Below are 17,192 nucleotides of genomic sequence, written 5' to 3'. Positions count from 1 at the left end.
AATACGTGAATTTGTGTAATAAAGTAAAATTTTGTTTTATTTTGTTTAATCTTTCTTGGCGTCCCTGCCAAACGTTAAACAAATCTATTTTGATTAAGCATAATCAGTTCCGTAGCCCGTAGCCACTGTGCGTACCCAGGATTGGCTGACGGGGGGGGGGGGGGGGGGGGGGGGTGTCATAGGTATCACAGGAAAAAAAAATCGTACAGTATATGAAGATTCTTAATTAATGAGTAATAAACTGTTAATAACTCACATTTTGGCCTTCAAGGGGGGTGCGCGCACCCTGCACCCCCCTGTGTACGCTCTAGATAACATCCAAAACCTAAAACCTTATCTACACAGCGGAAAGAGAAAAAAGGGGCCACCCAAAGGGTAGAGACATAAAATAAGTACTCTCTTAAAAACCTCTATTTTCAATTTTTATTTTTCAAAAATTTCCCGTGTTCGCGAGACGCACTCGGCTCCAAGCCCTGCTCGGTTCAAGAACAAGATGGCAGCCGACAATGATGAGGGGACGGGAAAGCACCGCAAAGAGCTCAGACACAGAGTCCAGAGCTTCATACGTAGACCTGGTGATTCCTCAGATGACGCTGAAGAATATGAGACTTTTATTCCTGAAGATGAGGAAGAAGAGTTCATAGACGAAGAAACTGCGGAGTTAGCAGAGGAGGTCATGCTGTACACAAGCATGGAAAGAGAGCTTCTCTGTGAGACTATATTGGGTTAGTGTTCAGTGTCTTGACAGTGTCTACGTGTGGTGGACCTGTGTGGTGTGGTGTTACAATATATACTCTTTTCTTTTAAGTTAAGTTACTTAGCTTACTCCGATTCCTCACCTTGTAATAACTTATTAAAAGTAAGTTAATTACTTTCTTATATAAAATAATTAATAAAAACTACTAGCTACCTGATTCAAGAAATTTATCAAATGAGCATACAAGAATGACTCGAGCAGGGGTAGTTATGTCTTATGTAATATTCATGCCACAAATAAGTGTACTTGATTTTTGTTTCAGGCTACTTATGGTGGTCCCTTATTTTTGCGTTACCTCCAATGATCTGGTTCTACCCTCTGAATGAACTGGAAATATCTGGTTATGAAGCATTTGTCATAACCATCATGACTCCAGTATTTACTGGAATTGGTGCTGTACTAGATTTCTGCCGAAGCTTGCATGGTCTTGCCATCTTACGCACTCTGTCGCTTGTGGGAGTGGCTTCCTTCCAAGCCCCAACTACCCTCACGAGGCTGGTATTGTTGGCATTTGGATGTGGTGCAGCAATGCTGTGGTTTTGTGGAATTGTGTGGAGCAAAAAACCTAGTGAAAGGTAAGATCAAAGCAAGGAAATCAATTCAGTTATTAACTCTCTTAAATCAGTTATTAGCTCTTGCACAGCCAATATTAAGATTTATGAAGGCCAATGATTGTAGGATATGCTGTGCATACAAAAATATGAGCAGTAAGAATGAAACCCATCATCTTCACTGTTCTACACTTCACACTGTGGACTCCTAATAATAACAGCCTTAATTCAAGCAACCTTTTATTTCCTAATCACTCACTATCCATTTAGCAACAGTAATCCAGTGGACGTTTTGAAGTATGCTTTAACCAACCCATTGACTCCTGGCTTTTTTTGAGCTGAATTTACAAAAAACAGACTGAAAACAGTAACCACCCCCCATTCTGGTTTTATACAGCCCGTCAAAGTCAAACACAGCTGCACCTAGTCAGCGGTATCCAAGCTTTCCAACAGTGCTTTGCGGTCCCCACTTTTAATCCCTCGTCGTTGTGCTGAAGCCAGCACAAGTTGATGGTTGCTTGTATTTTTCATCAAAAATACAGCTATGAGCATATTAGGAGAGTGTCTCAGGACATCATGAAGTCTTTTGGGGCATAATTAAGTGCTTTGCTTATGGATATTTGCAAGCAAAGGTGGATTCATAATGATTTTTTCTTGTTTGGCTTTGCCTGTATGAGAAAATAATTTTCTAATGAATCACCACAGCTCTCCTAAATGCTGTCTTTTCTGAAACCAAATTGATTGCAAAATTGTTTACACTGCTATTCTGGGTCTGTATGACCTGGAATTGATTTGTTTGGCTTCGGGGTGAAAAGACTTATAAAAAACCACCTGACTTTGGGGAGAGGAGTGTTGACTGGCCCTCCCCTCATGAATTTTCCCCTGGATCTCCCAGAATGCTTTGCAATACGTAAAGACATCTTCGTGGTTGTACAATCCTTCAAGGAGTGGACATTGTGTTTTGAGGCCATGGAAATGTACCTGGAGGATCAGAATAAAGGTATCTATTTGTGTCTTGAGCTGTGTTTGCTGATCTCTCTCCCTTGTGTGGTATTTTGAGCGTTTTATTGAGAGGGGTGATTCTGCTTTTCTCTCCTTGTTCGATTTGAGATTTGTCAAAGAACCTGTGCTATTATTTGGCTTAAGAGTAGATGCCAACACCTTGGTTGGATGCATATCTGCAAGACCATTTATCCCTTAGACTGATGCCTGAGTATCTTCATCTTGTTGTGTTTATTTTGCATTTATGAATTTTTTGGGTTGTGGGTACTTCCCAAAGCCGGTACAGGCCGGTTGAGGGGTCAATGTGTTTATAACAGTCTTCAAACTCTCCATGTTTGAAGCCTTCTAAAACAGTTATCATTTGGTTTCCAGGTCCCTTTCCTTCTGGGGTTTGATCCTAGGATTTTTCTTGATGCTTGCGGCCAGAGCTCTGTACATCTCTGTCAACCCTGTTTGGTCGGACAACTCATCCAACAAGCTTTGTCTTATTCTTGGTATTGTTGCCACACTAGACAGGGTTTATACAGGGTATGCAAAGGCTGCCACAACGGAATCGACTCCGCCATCAAGCAGCAAGGATGCCAGGGTTTCAGGGTCTGGCTGGGTGCTCGTGTCTCTTGGCTTTGGAGCTCTGATGTTTATTTCCCACTCTGTGTTCAGTGAAGTATCAATTGTTAGTCGTTGGGGAGTAAGTGGTTACCCCAACGTTGGAGCATCTCCCAATCCTTGGGGGTAAGTGCCATGTTCATGTATTCTTGCTCTTTTTGTGTCTAAGATTATTCATTTATTTACTTGCTCTGCTTGCTCTGCTTGCTCTGCTTGCTCTGCTTGCTCTGCTTGCTCTGCTTGCTCTGCTTGCTCTGCTTGCTCTGCTTGCTCTGCTTGCTCTGCTTGCTCTGCTTGCTCTGCTTGCTCTGCTTGCTCTGCTTGCTCTGCTTGCTCTGCTTGCTCTGCTTGCTCTGCTTGCTCTGCTTGCTCTGCTTGCTCTGCTTGCTCTGCTTGCTTTGCTTGCTTTGTTCAAACTGTTTTTCTTGAGTTTTGCGGGGAAAAATATGGAGTGGCTAAGCTACCATGTGTTCACAGTCACTGTTCACTGTGTCTCTTTTTTTGGTGAGCTAAGATTTAAAAAATGTCATCTATATACCCGGCCGGTGTGATCTTTCTTCTTGTTCATAGCAGTTTACAACTGGCTCATTTTCAGCTTTTTAAGCTGGCTACTCAAATTTTGCTAATATTGTACATGGTCAGTCTATATGTCTTAAACTTTAAAAACTTCAAAAATCACTTATTTATACAATGGTATTACTAAAAACACAATATGAGATGTAGAGCCATATTTCTAGGGTAATCTAGGGTAGCAAATCCTGGGAACATGCCAATAATGATTGTGTTTTTTGCTACAGAGCTGGCGTTCCTCTAGCTCTAGCCCTGGGTGTCACCCTATCAACATCTTCATGGACGTCATCCGGGGCATGGTCATTAGTGGGCGTCTCTGGAGCTGCAGCTCTCTACAAAGCGCCTGGGTTTGGTTCCTACGCTGGAGGCCTGGTGCTTGCTGTGTATGTCATGTCAATCTGGCCGGCAATGATTGACAGGTTATTTTATCGACCATCGGCACGCACGCTGGCTTTGGCTAACCTCACATATGTCATCCTCACACTTGGCTCTGTGTGGGTAGTGGCTTATAACTTTGTGCCTGGTGGAGAGTACACACGTGAGCGAACAGATGTGTTGCTGGGTGTTGCCATGGCATTTGTCGGTGAGCTGCTGTGGGTTTTTTTAATCAGATTTTACATTATTTATTGTTGCTACTATATTGAGCTTGATTTCATTTTTATTTCATTGACAACATTAATCACATGCATAATAACATGCTTTGATAAATGCTACATTAATGGTCAGGCACAGATGAACTTCTCACAGGTGTATGAAATAACACATATTTTGACATTGTCACTGTTCCTTTCCAATTCTTTGACTTCCAATAAATGGCATTGCCGGTAGATCACCTTTATTTAATTCTCATACATACAAGCAAGCAAAATTATTCTCATTTTTATTATGAGCTTACAAACTGAAGCATTTTCTAAACCTGCTCCATTTCTTAGTGAAAATTAAGTGGACAAAAGAGTAATTGTCTGAAGGGGGTGAACAGCCAGCCTCTGGGTCTACTACTCCCCAGAATTAAAATCAGGATGGGTGTTATTATCTTCAGGTCTTGCTATGATGACCAGGTGTAAACCAGATGAAAATGAGCTCTACAGCAAATCCAAAAAGGAGGACTTGCCCTGCAATGAAGAGAAACCGAGCTGCTCTGAAGTATCCAAAGGAAGGAGATTCAATAATGTTGCCTTCCCGATAGTTAAGGCTAATAAGTTTGCTTTCTATAGCAGCCATGTTAAGCCAGGTAAGGGAGCATGTCTTAATTTTAATCTAATTGCATGTCAATGAATCAGATATAAAGAATTTCAATGAACCATTTCTTTGTTATTGTTTATAATTGAAAATACATTGTTCTATTCGCGAGGAAACTTAAAAAAAAAAACAATGTACAAATAAAGTCTTATATGTTATTGATAATATTTGATTGAAAATATCTTGGTAACTAGCTTGAATTAGCCGTTGGAAATGGATGCTTTCTGTGACTCTTCATTGTGGGGAGCATAAAATAGCAGCATGATTGGCATGGAGGTCATGCACAAGTAGAATCCAGAACACCCTGGATACCCAAGGATGTTTGGTTTTCGTTTTTCAGTCCAACTAGTTTAACAAATGTTATTTTTACTCATGTATCATACAAGTAAAGTGTTTTTTTTTTTAGCAATGTTCTTCCTAGTGCTAGTCACAGCAGGAATAATGGCTTTCAGGTATCAAAACTTAAACAAGAAACCACCAGTTAAGGTATTGTGATGTACTTATATATACATTGTTGCGATCCACTTCAGTTTTATTCACATTTCCCTGTGCATCTCAATAACCTCCTCCATCAAAGATGCTTATTCTTATTTGCAGGAGGACCCGAGAGTATTTTCTGCCATGATCTGGACAGTGCACTTTGGTTATGACAACAAGGGCTGGCCCAGCTTTGAACGTGCTGCTCAGATGATCAACGATACAGGTGAGATCATTGGCACACATGATCAATAATGCAACTAAGAGCAATGGAACAACTGATCAATAATGCAGGTAAGAGCAGTGATACATATTGCCAACGATACAGGTAAGACCAATAGAACAGATACTCAATAATACAGATATAAGATCAAAATAACACATGATCAATGATGCAGGCACGAGTAACTGAATAGATAATCAGTGATAAGGTAAGACAACATACACTAGAAGAAAGTCAGCCAGAAGGTTAAATGGCTGATGACTTGGTTTCAGGTGTAGATGTCGTGGGCTTTCTTGAGAGTGACTGCTCGAAGTCTTACCTTGGAAGCCATGATCTTCCTGGTTGGTTTGAGGAAAGGCTTGGCATGCACGCAGACTTTGGGCCTTCCACTAGGGACCATACATGGGGGTGAGTACAGAATATTCACACAGTGAGAGTACCTTCGTAGTGTTTGCCTTACACAGTTTGTCTGCTTATGTTTTTAGGGCTACCCTGTTATCCAAGTATCCCATTGTGTCATCACAACACCACTTGTTACCCTCCCCAGAAGGTTGGTGTAAAGAATCGGAATCATTGTTAACCTGATAAAGTCCCATTTGCATGCCAGACAAAGATGCACGCATTTTGTATGATTCGGAGTTCGTACGAACACGACCTAAATAAAAGAATAAACATATTTGTTTCTGTAATCATATTGCCGTTATATTGAGTTGGTTGCCTCTCCTGTTGGCTGGTTGGTTACATTTATTAACAACTACCATTAACGATACAGAACGAAACATAATTTTTGGCTTAAAACGAAAGGGTTCCGCACGAATAAGATAAGGTTCTTTTTCGGTACATGGCCAACTGTCTTGTAAGGAAGGTATGAATCAACACAAGGTTGAAAAGGTATGTTAAACGCCTCTGTGAAACAGAGTGGTTGCGCTGATATTTCCAGCGTTAGCCCTTCGTCGGAGCAACAACAAAGAGCTAACGCTTGAAACGTCAGCGCAACCACTCTGTTTAACAGAGGCGTTTAACATACCTTTTCAACCTTGTGTTGATTCATACCTTGTCTACACCACTCTACGCAGACCATCTAGTTTTCTACAGCTTGCTCGTAGTCTTTCTAATTATACCATTTGTCTTGTAAGCCATGCTATGAAAACACCTCTGACTTTCTGTATGTTCCAGGCGAGCTTGCACCTGCCGTAAGTGCTACTATCAACATCACCGGGTCATTGGTGGACTTTGTCGTGGTTCATATGGGTAATGATCGGTAAGGAGCTTCTAATCTATTTTATTGACTATTGTCACAGCAATGATAATAATAGGTAAAGAGCCACTGAGATATGGTATGAGCTTTACACAAGGTTGAAGCCCTTGTGTGTTGTGACAATTTTTTTTTGTTTTTCAGGGATGATCTTGACAGACAGCTCCAGGCGCAAGAACTGGCGAGAATCATGGATGAAAGGTAAGTATGGCGAGAGCCAGGATAGCTAAGTGGCTTCACCTCATTCTTAAAGCCCGTCAGACGAAGTTTCCGTGTTCGAGTCCTGTCTTTGGTACTGATCGGAGGCTTTGTATGGTGATAACTGATAGGGACTTTTAAGCTTTGTTCGCACTAGCTACGAGTTGCAGCTGAAAACCTTATTTCAGCTTTTTTAGCTGTTTTTCACGTGAAACCTCAGTAGTATGGATGGGTAACAGGTATCAACTACAACGTGCCACTGTGATCTTCTACAGCAGTCGTCATGGCCACTGTCACGCAAGTGTTCGTTGTGGATTGCGTGACAGAGTCCACGTCGGCGGCTGAATGAGACTATTGTATGCCTAGATTAGTTGTATCTGTTTTTCAAGTCCATCAAGTCCGTTTATCTTGTCGGGCGCCGTTTCCGCTTCTTTGACGGTAACTTGTAACCGGCCATATACGTTACATTTGTTGAGCTTACTGTATTTCTCATTCTTTCAAGTCCTAATCCCGTCGTCTTCCTCGGTTACGTGACGTCAGCACCAGGAAGCCGAGACTATAACGTACTGCTAAAGAAAGGGCGTGTCAAGGTAACGGTTTACTTATGCCATGTGAACAACTGGAATATACACCAGTGGAAGTAACCAAGTTGTGTCTATTTGAAAAGGGAGCTCAACTTAGGCATTGTTGATTTAGAAGTGTAGCGAAGTTTGTCCCAACACGGGTACCAGAGGCTCGAGCTCAAAGCTTCGCTCTCAAACTCACTCGCGACTCGATCCTCGTAGCCAAGACCGGCGTGTCAGTAAACGAGTGAAACTCGAGCCTCTGGCATCCAGGGTAAGTTCGTACGTGTATTTATCTGCGGTTTCGAAGCCTAGCGTTGTGTGCCGTCTCCTTGGCTAGCGAGGCCAATCTTTAACTGTCGAAGTATCCGTGACACACCTGACGCACGGTTGTTATTGTGGTATATTCATTAGTGAATTTAGCGTCATTATGGGTGCGACATTAAACACAATGTCCACGTCGTTGGAGGAGATTCGTATTGTATGATTCTACGAAAGATTCGCAGCCACCCCCCCCCCCCCCTCTCCCTCTCCCTATGGAGGTAATTAAAAATTCCGGGGGGTCTTTGGTGCTTATCTCATCGGGATAAAAACGGCTTTTTATGCAAACAATGTATTTTGGACAATTCCAGTTGGTTTATTCTCGGGGGTTTAGTAAGAAAATTTCCTTTGTGGGTGGGTAGGCAGTATTTCTTTAATCACACTCAATCCTTACCTTTTTCTGTGAAGGATATCGACTCCACAGACCGTCACCGCTGGTGTGAGTACATCATGTATCGTGGACTCACAAGGCTTGGTTACGCGCGTATCTCACATGGTGGGCTGAGCGATACAGAGGTGCAGATGGCTCGCTTCCGTCTACCCGCGGACGGAGAGAGATACAAAGATAACGACAAAATGACGACTTCACCGAGGGCAGTTCCCAGGAATTTGCACTTTACCGATAGGTGAGGTTTACAGGAATAGCCGTGAAGCAGGTGTGTACCCAGGATTGGCCGAGGGGGGGGGGTCATGTGGAAAAAGCATAGTATTTGTGTCCCACTTTTTGTGGGCCAAGGGGGGTGGTAGATAGGTTAATGGGAGAGAAGGGCACCGTCTGAAATTGCAGGGACGGGGGGGGGGGGGGCTGAGGTGCTGCACCTTCACATCTGCATTGAAGCTACACATCGCTACAACTCGCTTAAACAGAACTAGTTTGGACCTCTGAGTTTGGCCTCCCTTATACACGAATTTTATAGACACTATAAGATGGGACTTGAAAGTTAGTCCCGTGTATGTGCGAATACTACTCTATCCAATATAAACTAAGATTAATGTTATGTAGCTAGGCGTTCACAGACGAATGTTATATTCTGTACTCTGACCCCCCTCTAATAGGAGTTGAAAATTCTTGTGGTGGGGGGGGGGGGGGAGTCTTTACTTACAAACACTGCATTTTGGTGGCCTATCCCTGGTAGTGGTATTCAAAGAGTATTTTGTGATGGACTTGCTGCTCAAGCTGTTTTATCGATGCAGTATCGTTTGCCTTTGTAGGTTTGGTTCTTATTATGCTGGTCATTACTATGGCGAGCACCATTATCACATGTCCACACCAAAGTACTTCCTGCCAGAGTGAGATTCCTGGATATTCACTAAATTTAACTTCCTGGCCAGTCGGTCCAGACTGAGTGCTTTACTGGAAGCCTTTTGGCAGAACCAGACATTATGCAAGAGAAGATGAAGAATAAGCTATCTGTGCATATGTGATACGCCATGCCTTCCTTGGACAGCGCTTGGCATGGTTTATGATGCCATCATACAAAAAAGACCAGAAACGGTTGTCGATATGTTATGTGTGTTGGCCCCATCTTCAACCATCCGCAGAAACCAAGGGCGGAGAACATGGGGAAGAGCGTCTAGGAAATGAGTTATAACTTAATGTGCCCGAGTGCCTCAATCACCTGAAATAGCGTGCAGGGGATCGGGTTGGTTTCCTCGTGATTTGGGGTAAAACATATTTTTATGTTGCCCCGATTTAATATATTGCAAGGATTTTTCCATATGAAATATAATGTCTCATGCCAACGGAAAGATAAATCCCTTTGTTTATTGTGAAGTTGTTCTTTGTTGTTCTGTAAAACCACACCCTTGCCTGTACCCATAAGAAGTGGAGGGCGATCACACCTTTGCATGATACCATAGTTTAGGTTGACTACACCCTATAAGGATGGAGGGTTAACAAACCAATAAGTAGTGGAGGGTGACCACACCCTTGCCTGACTAATCCCATTAAGGTAATTCCCTTGAAATAGTTCTACAACCCAGAATTTTTTAAAACTTGGAATAAACAATATTGAAGTTAAGGGCTTTCAAAAGATCGGGCACACAGGGAGCGCGGCGCTAGAAAGAAACAGGCTGAAAGACGTCTTTCAGTGCTCTTTCTTTTTCGCGCGCTCCCTGTGTGCCCGATCTTAGCGACGCCCTGGGTCCCCGAGGATGGATCGCGCGAGGAAAAATCACAACTCTAAATTTTCAAAAGTAGTGCCTATAGTCTTTAGAAAACAAAATTCTGTTTGCCGAGCTGCCAAAATCCGATCCCCTAAACAATAACCCGTAGTGGCTAACATTCAAAACTATTCACATTTTAAGAGATCGCACTAAAAGACACTGTTTTCGCCACTATTTATACGGTAAAAAGCGCCATTTTGAAGTATTCTTACGGCATTTAAGAAAACATAAACGAACTTTTACAAGCCAACTTTTTTTCTTCTTTCAGTATATCATTTTTCCGTATATATTTAACTATTTGAGCAAATAAAAAATGGGGGTAACCGACTTCGTTTTTCTGTCAAAGCGATTTTAAGTAAAAAACGCGCGCCTTTTGCTTTGTTTTCTTGTATAACTGTGGCGCGCGCGCACTAAAATACCGGAAAATTCGAACAAACAGCGCGCGCCACTATGCGCAGAAGGGGTGCGCAGTGCAATTCAAGGGAATTACCTTAAAAGTTCAACATGGCAACCACTCGTTTGCCCAATTCCATAAGTAGTGGAGAGCGACCACACCCATAAGTAGCGGAGGGGTCATTTCGTTTCCTTTCAGAGAACCTTGGAGATCCTCACAACACAGGATTTATTGGCTCGTCTATTTTAAAGCTAGTTCCACAACAGCGCATGAGCAAGCACAAACGTAACACAAGTGACAATCGGTCAAACGTAAGCGCAAGAATATCAAGCATAGCTGCGTTCTCTTGCGCTTGCCCTCGTGTTCCAGTAAGAATTTGAAAACTACTTGAATCCTAGTGAGAACCAACCAAGGCAAAAAAGGACTATAAAAGACGAAAAAAAACTAAAGTGAACGGAATAAACCATTCTCGGTCAATTTTATAATTATGGGTTTATCAGAACGTAAAAAAAACATTTTCGTCATTCATTGAAGGTTAGGGGTCTGAACTTCATTTGCGAAAGGACACACAGAGATGTCCTCCTGCAAATTTCCATGATACATTTCTACTCAAGCCGCAAAGAATTAGTCGCTACAGTGGTCACTTAAGTGGACATGATTTTTTTTCTAGCATCCCACTATCTTATGCGGCCTGGCTTGTCCATAGCGTTCTCATCGGGTTTCCTTTGGTGGGTAAAATATGTGACGTAATGGGGAGCACTATGAGCACAGGAAAGCCGGTAAGAGCACCAAAGACTCATCCTCGGAAACCCAGGGGCATTTCCCTGTGACGTTTCTCTCGCGAGTGAAACGTTAGAGGGAAATACCCCTGGGTTTCTTCCGAGGATGCCAGGGACTAGGCTGTCTCTTATGTATTCTCTCCTACACAGCTAACTGTCTCGATCAATCCTTGTGCCCCATGCTATAACAGCGCCAGCAATATCCGCGGAAAACTCGTGTTGCTAGCAAGATATGTTCTCCCTAGTACCATTACCTGCCCTCTGAATGGAATTTCTTGTTGTGTGTGTTTAGGTTGGACTTCTGTCCATAGTACTTGTCACAGATAGCGCAATAGTGCGTCTTGGCTTTGGAGTGTTTTAGCCGGTGCGTACTCAGGTAATCCTTGCGGACAAACTTTTTGTCGCACTGGTCACATTTATAGGGCCTCTCAAGCGAATGCACGCCCCGCACATGCTTGTTGAGAGATACAGGGTGCTTAAATTTCTTTTCGCATTCATTACAAGCAAAAGGCCGGTCTTGCGAATGCGTCCTGAGGTGGTCTGCAAGATGCGATTTGGCGTTGAACCCTTTTTCACATTGTGTGCACTGGTATGGTCTCTCACCAGTATGTAGTTTCAAATGCTGATCCAAGTTCGATTTGCTTGAAAATGTTTTGTCACAGGTTTGGCACACATAGGCTTCCCTCTCACTAGTATCCATGTGGGTTAACCGGTGTTTATTCAGACAACTGCTGCGGGGGAAGCTCATAGAGCAGCTTTCACACTGATAGGGTTTCTCTGTGAAGTAAACTACAAGAGGCTTGTCGAATCCTGACTTACTCGGCAGTACTTTGACACACTCTAAGCACACATGTTTTTTTCTCACACTGGGATCAACGTGGGTTATTAGATGTCTATTTAGACAGTCTTTGCGGGTAAAGCTCTTGGAACATATTTCACACTGATAAGGTTTCTCTAAGGAGTGAACTAGAAGGTGAAGCCTTAGGTTTGTCCTCCCACGAAATGACTTTTCGCATTTATCACAAGAATATGGGGTTTCACTATTGTGAATTCTGTTGTGTATAACCAGCTGGCTTGTCCGTTGAAACGTTTTATCACACTTGTCACATGCATAGGGTCTTTCATGGCTATGAGACAGTGCATGAGCCTTGAGGTTTGAACACTTGTTAAATACCCTACTACACACTTCACACTTGTGGATTTTCCTCTCAATTGGATGAGATTTCCGATGTTCCAGATATTCCTTCTTCCCTTGGATTTGATCACTACATTTACTGCATCTAAATGTTTTCTTAGTCTGTTCACTGTGAATCTGACGGTGTTTCTTCAGATCCTGATTTTCTGTAAATACCAAATCACATTTACCACATCTGTATTCTTTCTTATGTGCCGATATATAATGGTATTTTCGCTTTTCCTTATCTGAAAACACTTTCTTACAATGCGGACACTTGTAGACCCTAGCATGTGTACTCTTATGCCTTTCTAGCTGATGTGAGCTTTTGAAAACTTTCTCACATGTATTGCACATGTAGGTTATGCTATGAGTAGAACTAGAGGTCTCTTTTCTATGTCGTTTTCTACCAATCTGCATAGAGTGAGCCAACATCTGGTGTTTAATTAGCTTAGACCTATTGTTAAAGATTTGATGGCACTTTTTGCATGTGAAAGTCTTTAGGTGAGTTTTTGAGTGCTTAGCTAATTGCTTTTTGTCTGAACACACAATCCCACAAGTTGGGCATCTCAACAATCGCCTCTTTCTCCACACAACGCCTTGTATAGATGGGGAACAGCTATCTACTGTGGTTACATGGTAAACATTGTTTGCATGTGCTTCAGAAAGGTTTGAGTCTTGTCCACTGTGGGGTTGTTCCTCACCCTTGGGTTGATAGCACCCAAATGATTCTTCTGGTAGTGAGGTGCATGAGTTTATCATGTCAGCTATTGAAAATGTACATAATATACTGCCATCTGGATTGAGTCTTGGCTTTTCATCAATGACCAATGGTTCCATCGTGTAATGCTATAGATGATACAAGTCTTAAAAAAAAAGGAATATTAGGTGCATTGTGGGAGGAAGTTGGGGATTTTCATCACTGCAATGCTGCATACTGACTGGATGACCTACTAGAATAATAGGCACCAGTAGCAGAAACTGACAGATTTAAAAGCATAAAAAATGACCATCAGACAATGTTTCAGGCTAATAAAAGTTGAGAAACCATTTCGCTTTTTTCAGGCTATTGACTCAGAGCTCATTAGGGCTTGCAGGTTTAAGAAAAAATCCCTTGCATGACATGAACACGGCAACTCAGCTTGGAAAGGAAAGTTTTTATGATACATAACTGCAAATTTTTGGTTCTTTTACAACAATAAGAAAAAAAAAAATAACACAAAACCTAATGCCTCCTCCCCCCCACCCCCAAAAGGGCACTTGCGCTTTCTGGGTGGTAAATTGAAAAAAAAAAATTAGACTGCGCCCCTCACACCAGAGGAAGACAAAAGAAATCTCTAAATGAAACTAAACCTTTTCTGAAATAATAGAATTCTGGCTTTTTCCATAAGTGCTGAATAAGTTGTTTTGTTGCCATTATTTTGCTGTAAAAGCCTGAGGAAATGCTTGTTTGCTACCCTAACAGTCATGTGATCTCTTAGCACAAGCAGATGGGTGAATGCAAAAATACTGAATCATTCAAAATTGCTAATTATTTTTTTCATTTTGCTCTAGAACAAATACCACCACCATTCCCGCCACCTTAGCACCACAGGGCTCTTATTTGAATCGTTTTTTTAGATAAGTGGCAGGTCTCATAATTCCAAGTTTTAGCGGTGAATACTGTCCCACTATTCAGAGAAAGCGAACCAATCAGAGTGCGCGTTCTTATAAAGTTCCCGCCAAGTATATACTAATTTTTATTAGCTACTGATTTCCAGTTATTTCTTATTTTATAGTCCTGTTATTTCTTTATATAGTTTTTATTAGTTACTGATTTCCAGTTATTTCTTATTGTATAGTCCTGTTATTTCTTATTGTATAGTTTTTATTAGTTACTGATTTCCAGGATCTCTTAAATTTCTAAGGCATCATTGCAGAAATAAAATAACTTAGGCTGATTTATATATCGCGATTCTTCCTTAACAAATCTAGCATGCCTCGCCAGTTTGCCCTGCTGGCATTCTTAATAACTTTGTATCGTTCCCCCCCCCCCCTCTATATCTTGAGGCCCATTACAGCCTTATGTTTTGATTTGAGTAACAAAACCTCCACACCAAGTCAACTTTATTTAGTCGAGCCCTATGTATTTGTTTTGAAAGAAACATTAGACTAAGACTAAAAGTATATTCGATTAAGTTCGATGGGAAAAATTTTGAAAAAATGTTGGATTTCCGGCCCAAATCTAATTGTTGTCTGATTTACTTAACTTACTTATAGCCAAATTCGTTGTTGCGTGACTTCCCAGAATTGAAAATTCCTTTCTTCGTTTGGGAATAGCGCGTAGTCAATCAAACCAAACAATGAAAACTAGCCTCAGATACATTATGCCGGCATAATTTTAAGCATAATACTATAGTTGGAGCATCGATTAGCATAATGCCGGCATAATACCCATTTTTTCAGGCATAATAGTACAAAATCACTAAGGACATCCAGTGACTGTTTGATTTGTTGTGTTATTGTTCTTTACTTTCCAATCAAACCAATAAAATACAAAAATAACTGAAGTGCGTGGGTGTTTTGATTATTTCAAAATTTTGGTGTTTTCATGCTCTTTAAAAAGGCTTGGTTGACTATTAGAGGCTTGGTAAATTTCAGCCAGCCTGCTAAGCCCTTACAGTTGTCAACACTTTGGTCACTCGTCACCAGTTATGGCTGAGAGTTCAGAGACACCTGTTGACCCTGCTGGGCCTGTTGTTGGTTTGCCCTGTACAGGACCCGAAATGATCCCAGGACCCGAAACGATCCCAGGACCCGAAATGATCCCCAAAAGTACCCCAACTGATCCTCGGACCCGAAACGATACCGAGGAGTCCCCGAAATCAACCCCAAGGAATTGCGGTAATGGACAAAGGGAAAGCAGAAGAAATACTTGCAAGTTTTGAAGCATAATAAAGGGTTAAGAGCGACTCGATTTCTAAGCAACGTGACTTAAAAATATTAAATTCCAACACAATACTTCTATTTATTACATTGCCCGGCGTTAAACCCATAAACAGAGTCCAAAACAAATACACAACTTTAAATTGCTACTGAAAGGAATACAGCATAAACATAGCACAGCTTTGCTCAGATCAACCAAACTTTTGACCTTCCATCACACTCTTAACATTTTGCGGTTCCGACACATGACTCCGACACTATAAATCTCATTTCCGGTAAACATCACCCCTAAAAATTAATATTCATCTGACAACCAAACATGTATTTCACCACGAAATCCTTGTTCACACGAGCGAATATTTACCTACACATTTTAGGCAGCCGGTTTGGCCGAGAAGATGGAATGACAAAAGCACACTGAGTAATACACTCGAACAACCCTTCTACTATCGATGCAAAATATTAAGAGGATGTGAAAGCAATATTATGTGAGTTTTGAATTTCCTCATGTAGTCGTGCGTATACCCCGGCATGATCTCACGATATGATAGGTCTTTCATTTACCGAAAACAAACATGCCAAAAAATAACTTTAAAACATTTCGCTTCCTATGTAAAGCAGCATGTCCCATCTGTAAAGACTTTCTTTTATGGCTTGTTATGTAAAAATGATTTATCCACGCCGGGCTCCTCAAATTACTATCACATGAGTTGTTAGTTGACCCCAATTTCTGACTCAACCACTGTATTTCCCCCGCAGTCGTATATAAAAATCTTAATACTATAGTTTTAGTTAATGTAAATTTCCTTTTAATAACACAAACAAAGCTAAATGTTTCATATGTTTTTAAAACTGAAAGCCAATCCTTACACATTCCTTTAGTTGTCCATTACTGTAATTCCTTGGGGTTCATTTCGGGGACTCTTGGGGATCGTTTCGGGTCCCGGGATCAGTTGGGGTACTTTTGGGGATCGTTTCGGGTCCTGGGATCGTTTCGGGTCCTGGGATCATTTCGGGTCCTGTACAGCCCTTCCCCCCCCCCCCCTCCCTCCCCCCCCCCCCCACCCTGCAACATCAGAAGCTGCGAAGAATGCTTTAACGCAATAGAGAAGTCCAAAACCTTCCAACCTTACAAGAACTCGACATTTCTTCTATAGAAGGGCATGGAATATTGGTAAAAAATTTGGAAAGAACAATAACTTATGTCGAGCATAATACAAATTTTCGAGCATAATTTTAAGCATTACTTACCATGCTTTTATGAGCACTGCTCAAAAGCGTAATGCTCAAATTTTCGAGCATAATGTATCTGACCCTAATAAAATCCAGACAAACCGCCCCCAAAGCTTGTGTCTGACTACGCGTTATTCTCAAACGAGACAAGGATTTTGGATTCGCCGAGGTCGCGCAACAACGAATTTGGCTGTAAGCTTAAGTTTGTTTTTCAAACGTTCGATTCGATTAGTACTTAAGTTACTTATTTAACGTTGAGTAATATAGTCGTCTATGAGTACAAGAGGTCGCTATTTGGGGGCCTATATGTTATAAAGGAAAATAAGTAGCTACATTAACTTACCTAATTCTGTTTCTCTATTTCTTGTCTCTTCCACGCTACAAACATGGCCGACAGTAGCACCCAGGGGGTGCGGTCGTGCATAACCACAGGCATACCAAATACTGAAGGATCGTAAATGTAAAAACTTTTTCCGGATCACATCTATGAATCCAAGGCGTGAAATGATATTTAAAAAAAGCCATATATAGATTTCGCTATTGCCTAAAGGCGGTGCTCCTGAATACATATTTTTTTACAAACTTTGAAAAAAAACATACACAGAAGTCGTCAAATAAGCAAACCAAACTGGCAGCGGAAAAAATATACCGAACAGAAAATGTTACCTCGATGAAAAATAGTGAAAACTGGCATAAAGGAGAGAGACACAATCTGCCCTGAAACATGTCCACCGTTTTCCTCAACGTTTGGCATGCCTC

The 17,192-nt window shown here is 41.5% G+C and overlaps 2 protein-coding genes across 3 annotated transcripts; one reads left to right on the top strand and one right to left on the bottom strand.

Moving 5' to 3' along the window:
- Positions 1–466: 466 nt before the first annotated feature.
- On the top strand, positions 467–9,536 carry LOC5519953 (PGAP2-interacting protein). Its single transcript, XM_048733690.1, has 14 exons — positions 467–725; positions 1,020–1,332; positions 2,683–3,042; positions 3,714–4,069; positions 4,526–4,717; positions 5,132–5,211; positions 5,323–5,428; positions 5,698–5,833; positions 5,911–5,975; positions 6,602–6,686; positions 6,825–6,881; positions 7,381–7,468; positions 8,171–8,388; positions 8,975–9,536. The coding sequence occupies exons 1-14, from the start codon at positions 494–496 to the stop codon at positions 9,054–9,056; spliced, it is 2,370 nt and encodes a 789-aa protein (XP_048589647.1). The 5' UTR covers positions 467–493; the 3' UTR covers positions 9,057–9,536.
- A 997-nt stretch (positions 9,537–10,533) lies between these two features.
- LOC5519946 (zinc finger protein OZF) lies at positions 10,534–17,017 on the bottom strand. Of its 2 annotated transcripts, none has more exons than XM_048733433.1 (2): positions 16,777–17,017; positions 10,534–12,442 (listed from the first exon to the last, which is right to left on the bottom strand). In XM_048733433.1, the coding sequence occupies exons 1-2, from the start codon at positions 17,000–17,002 to the stop codon at positions 11,352–11,354; spliced, it is 1,317 nt and encodes a 438-aa protein (XP_048589390.1). In that variant the 5' UTR covers positions 17,003–17,017; the 3' UTR covers positions 10,534–11,351. The 2 variants fall into 2 exon arrangements, with proteins under 2 accessions (XP_048589390.1, XP_001639816.3); XM_001639766.3 differs by having other exon boundaries at positions 10,534–13,141; positions 16,777–16,866.
- Positions 17,018–17,192: the final 175 nt, after the last annotated feature.

This window comes from Nematostella vectensis, chromosome 10 (genome assembly GCF_932526225.1).
Source record: "Nematostella vectensis chromosome 10, jaNemVect1.1, whole genome shotgun sequence".
Lineage (NCBI taxonomy): Eukaryota > Metazoa > Cnidaria > Anthozoa > Actiniaria > Edwardsiidae > Nematostella > Nematostella vectensis.
Note: the sequence above shows the minus strand (reverse complement) of the source record. Positions and strands in the feature narration are given on the sequence as shown.

Bases quoted from the DNA above. Each gene is read 5' to 3' on its own strand.
- LOC5519953 (XM_048733690.1), top strand. From the start codon at position 494: ATGGCAGCCGACAATGATGAGGGGACGGGAAAGCACCGCAAAGAGCTC. The intron at 4,718-5,131 runs GTAAGGGAGCAT...TTTTTTTTTTAG, and splicing joins TAGCAGCCATGTTAAGCCAG to CAATGTTCTTCCTAGTGCTA. The intron at 8,389-8,974 runs GTGAGGTTTACA...TTGCCTTTGTAG, and splicing joins AATTTGCACTTTACCGATAG to GTTTGGTTCTTATTATGCTG.
- LOC5519946 (XM_001639766.3), bottom strand. From the start codon at position 13,115: ATGGAACCATTGGTCATTGATGAAAAGCCAAGACTCAATCCAGATGGC.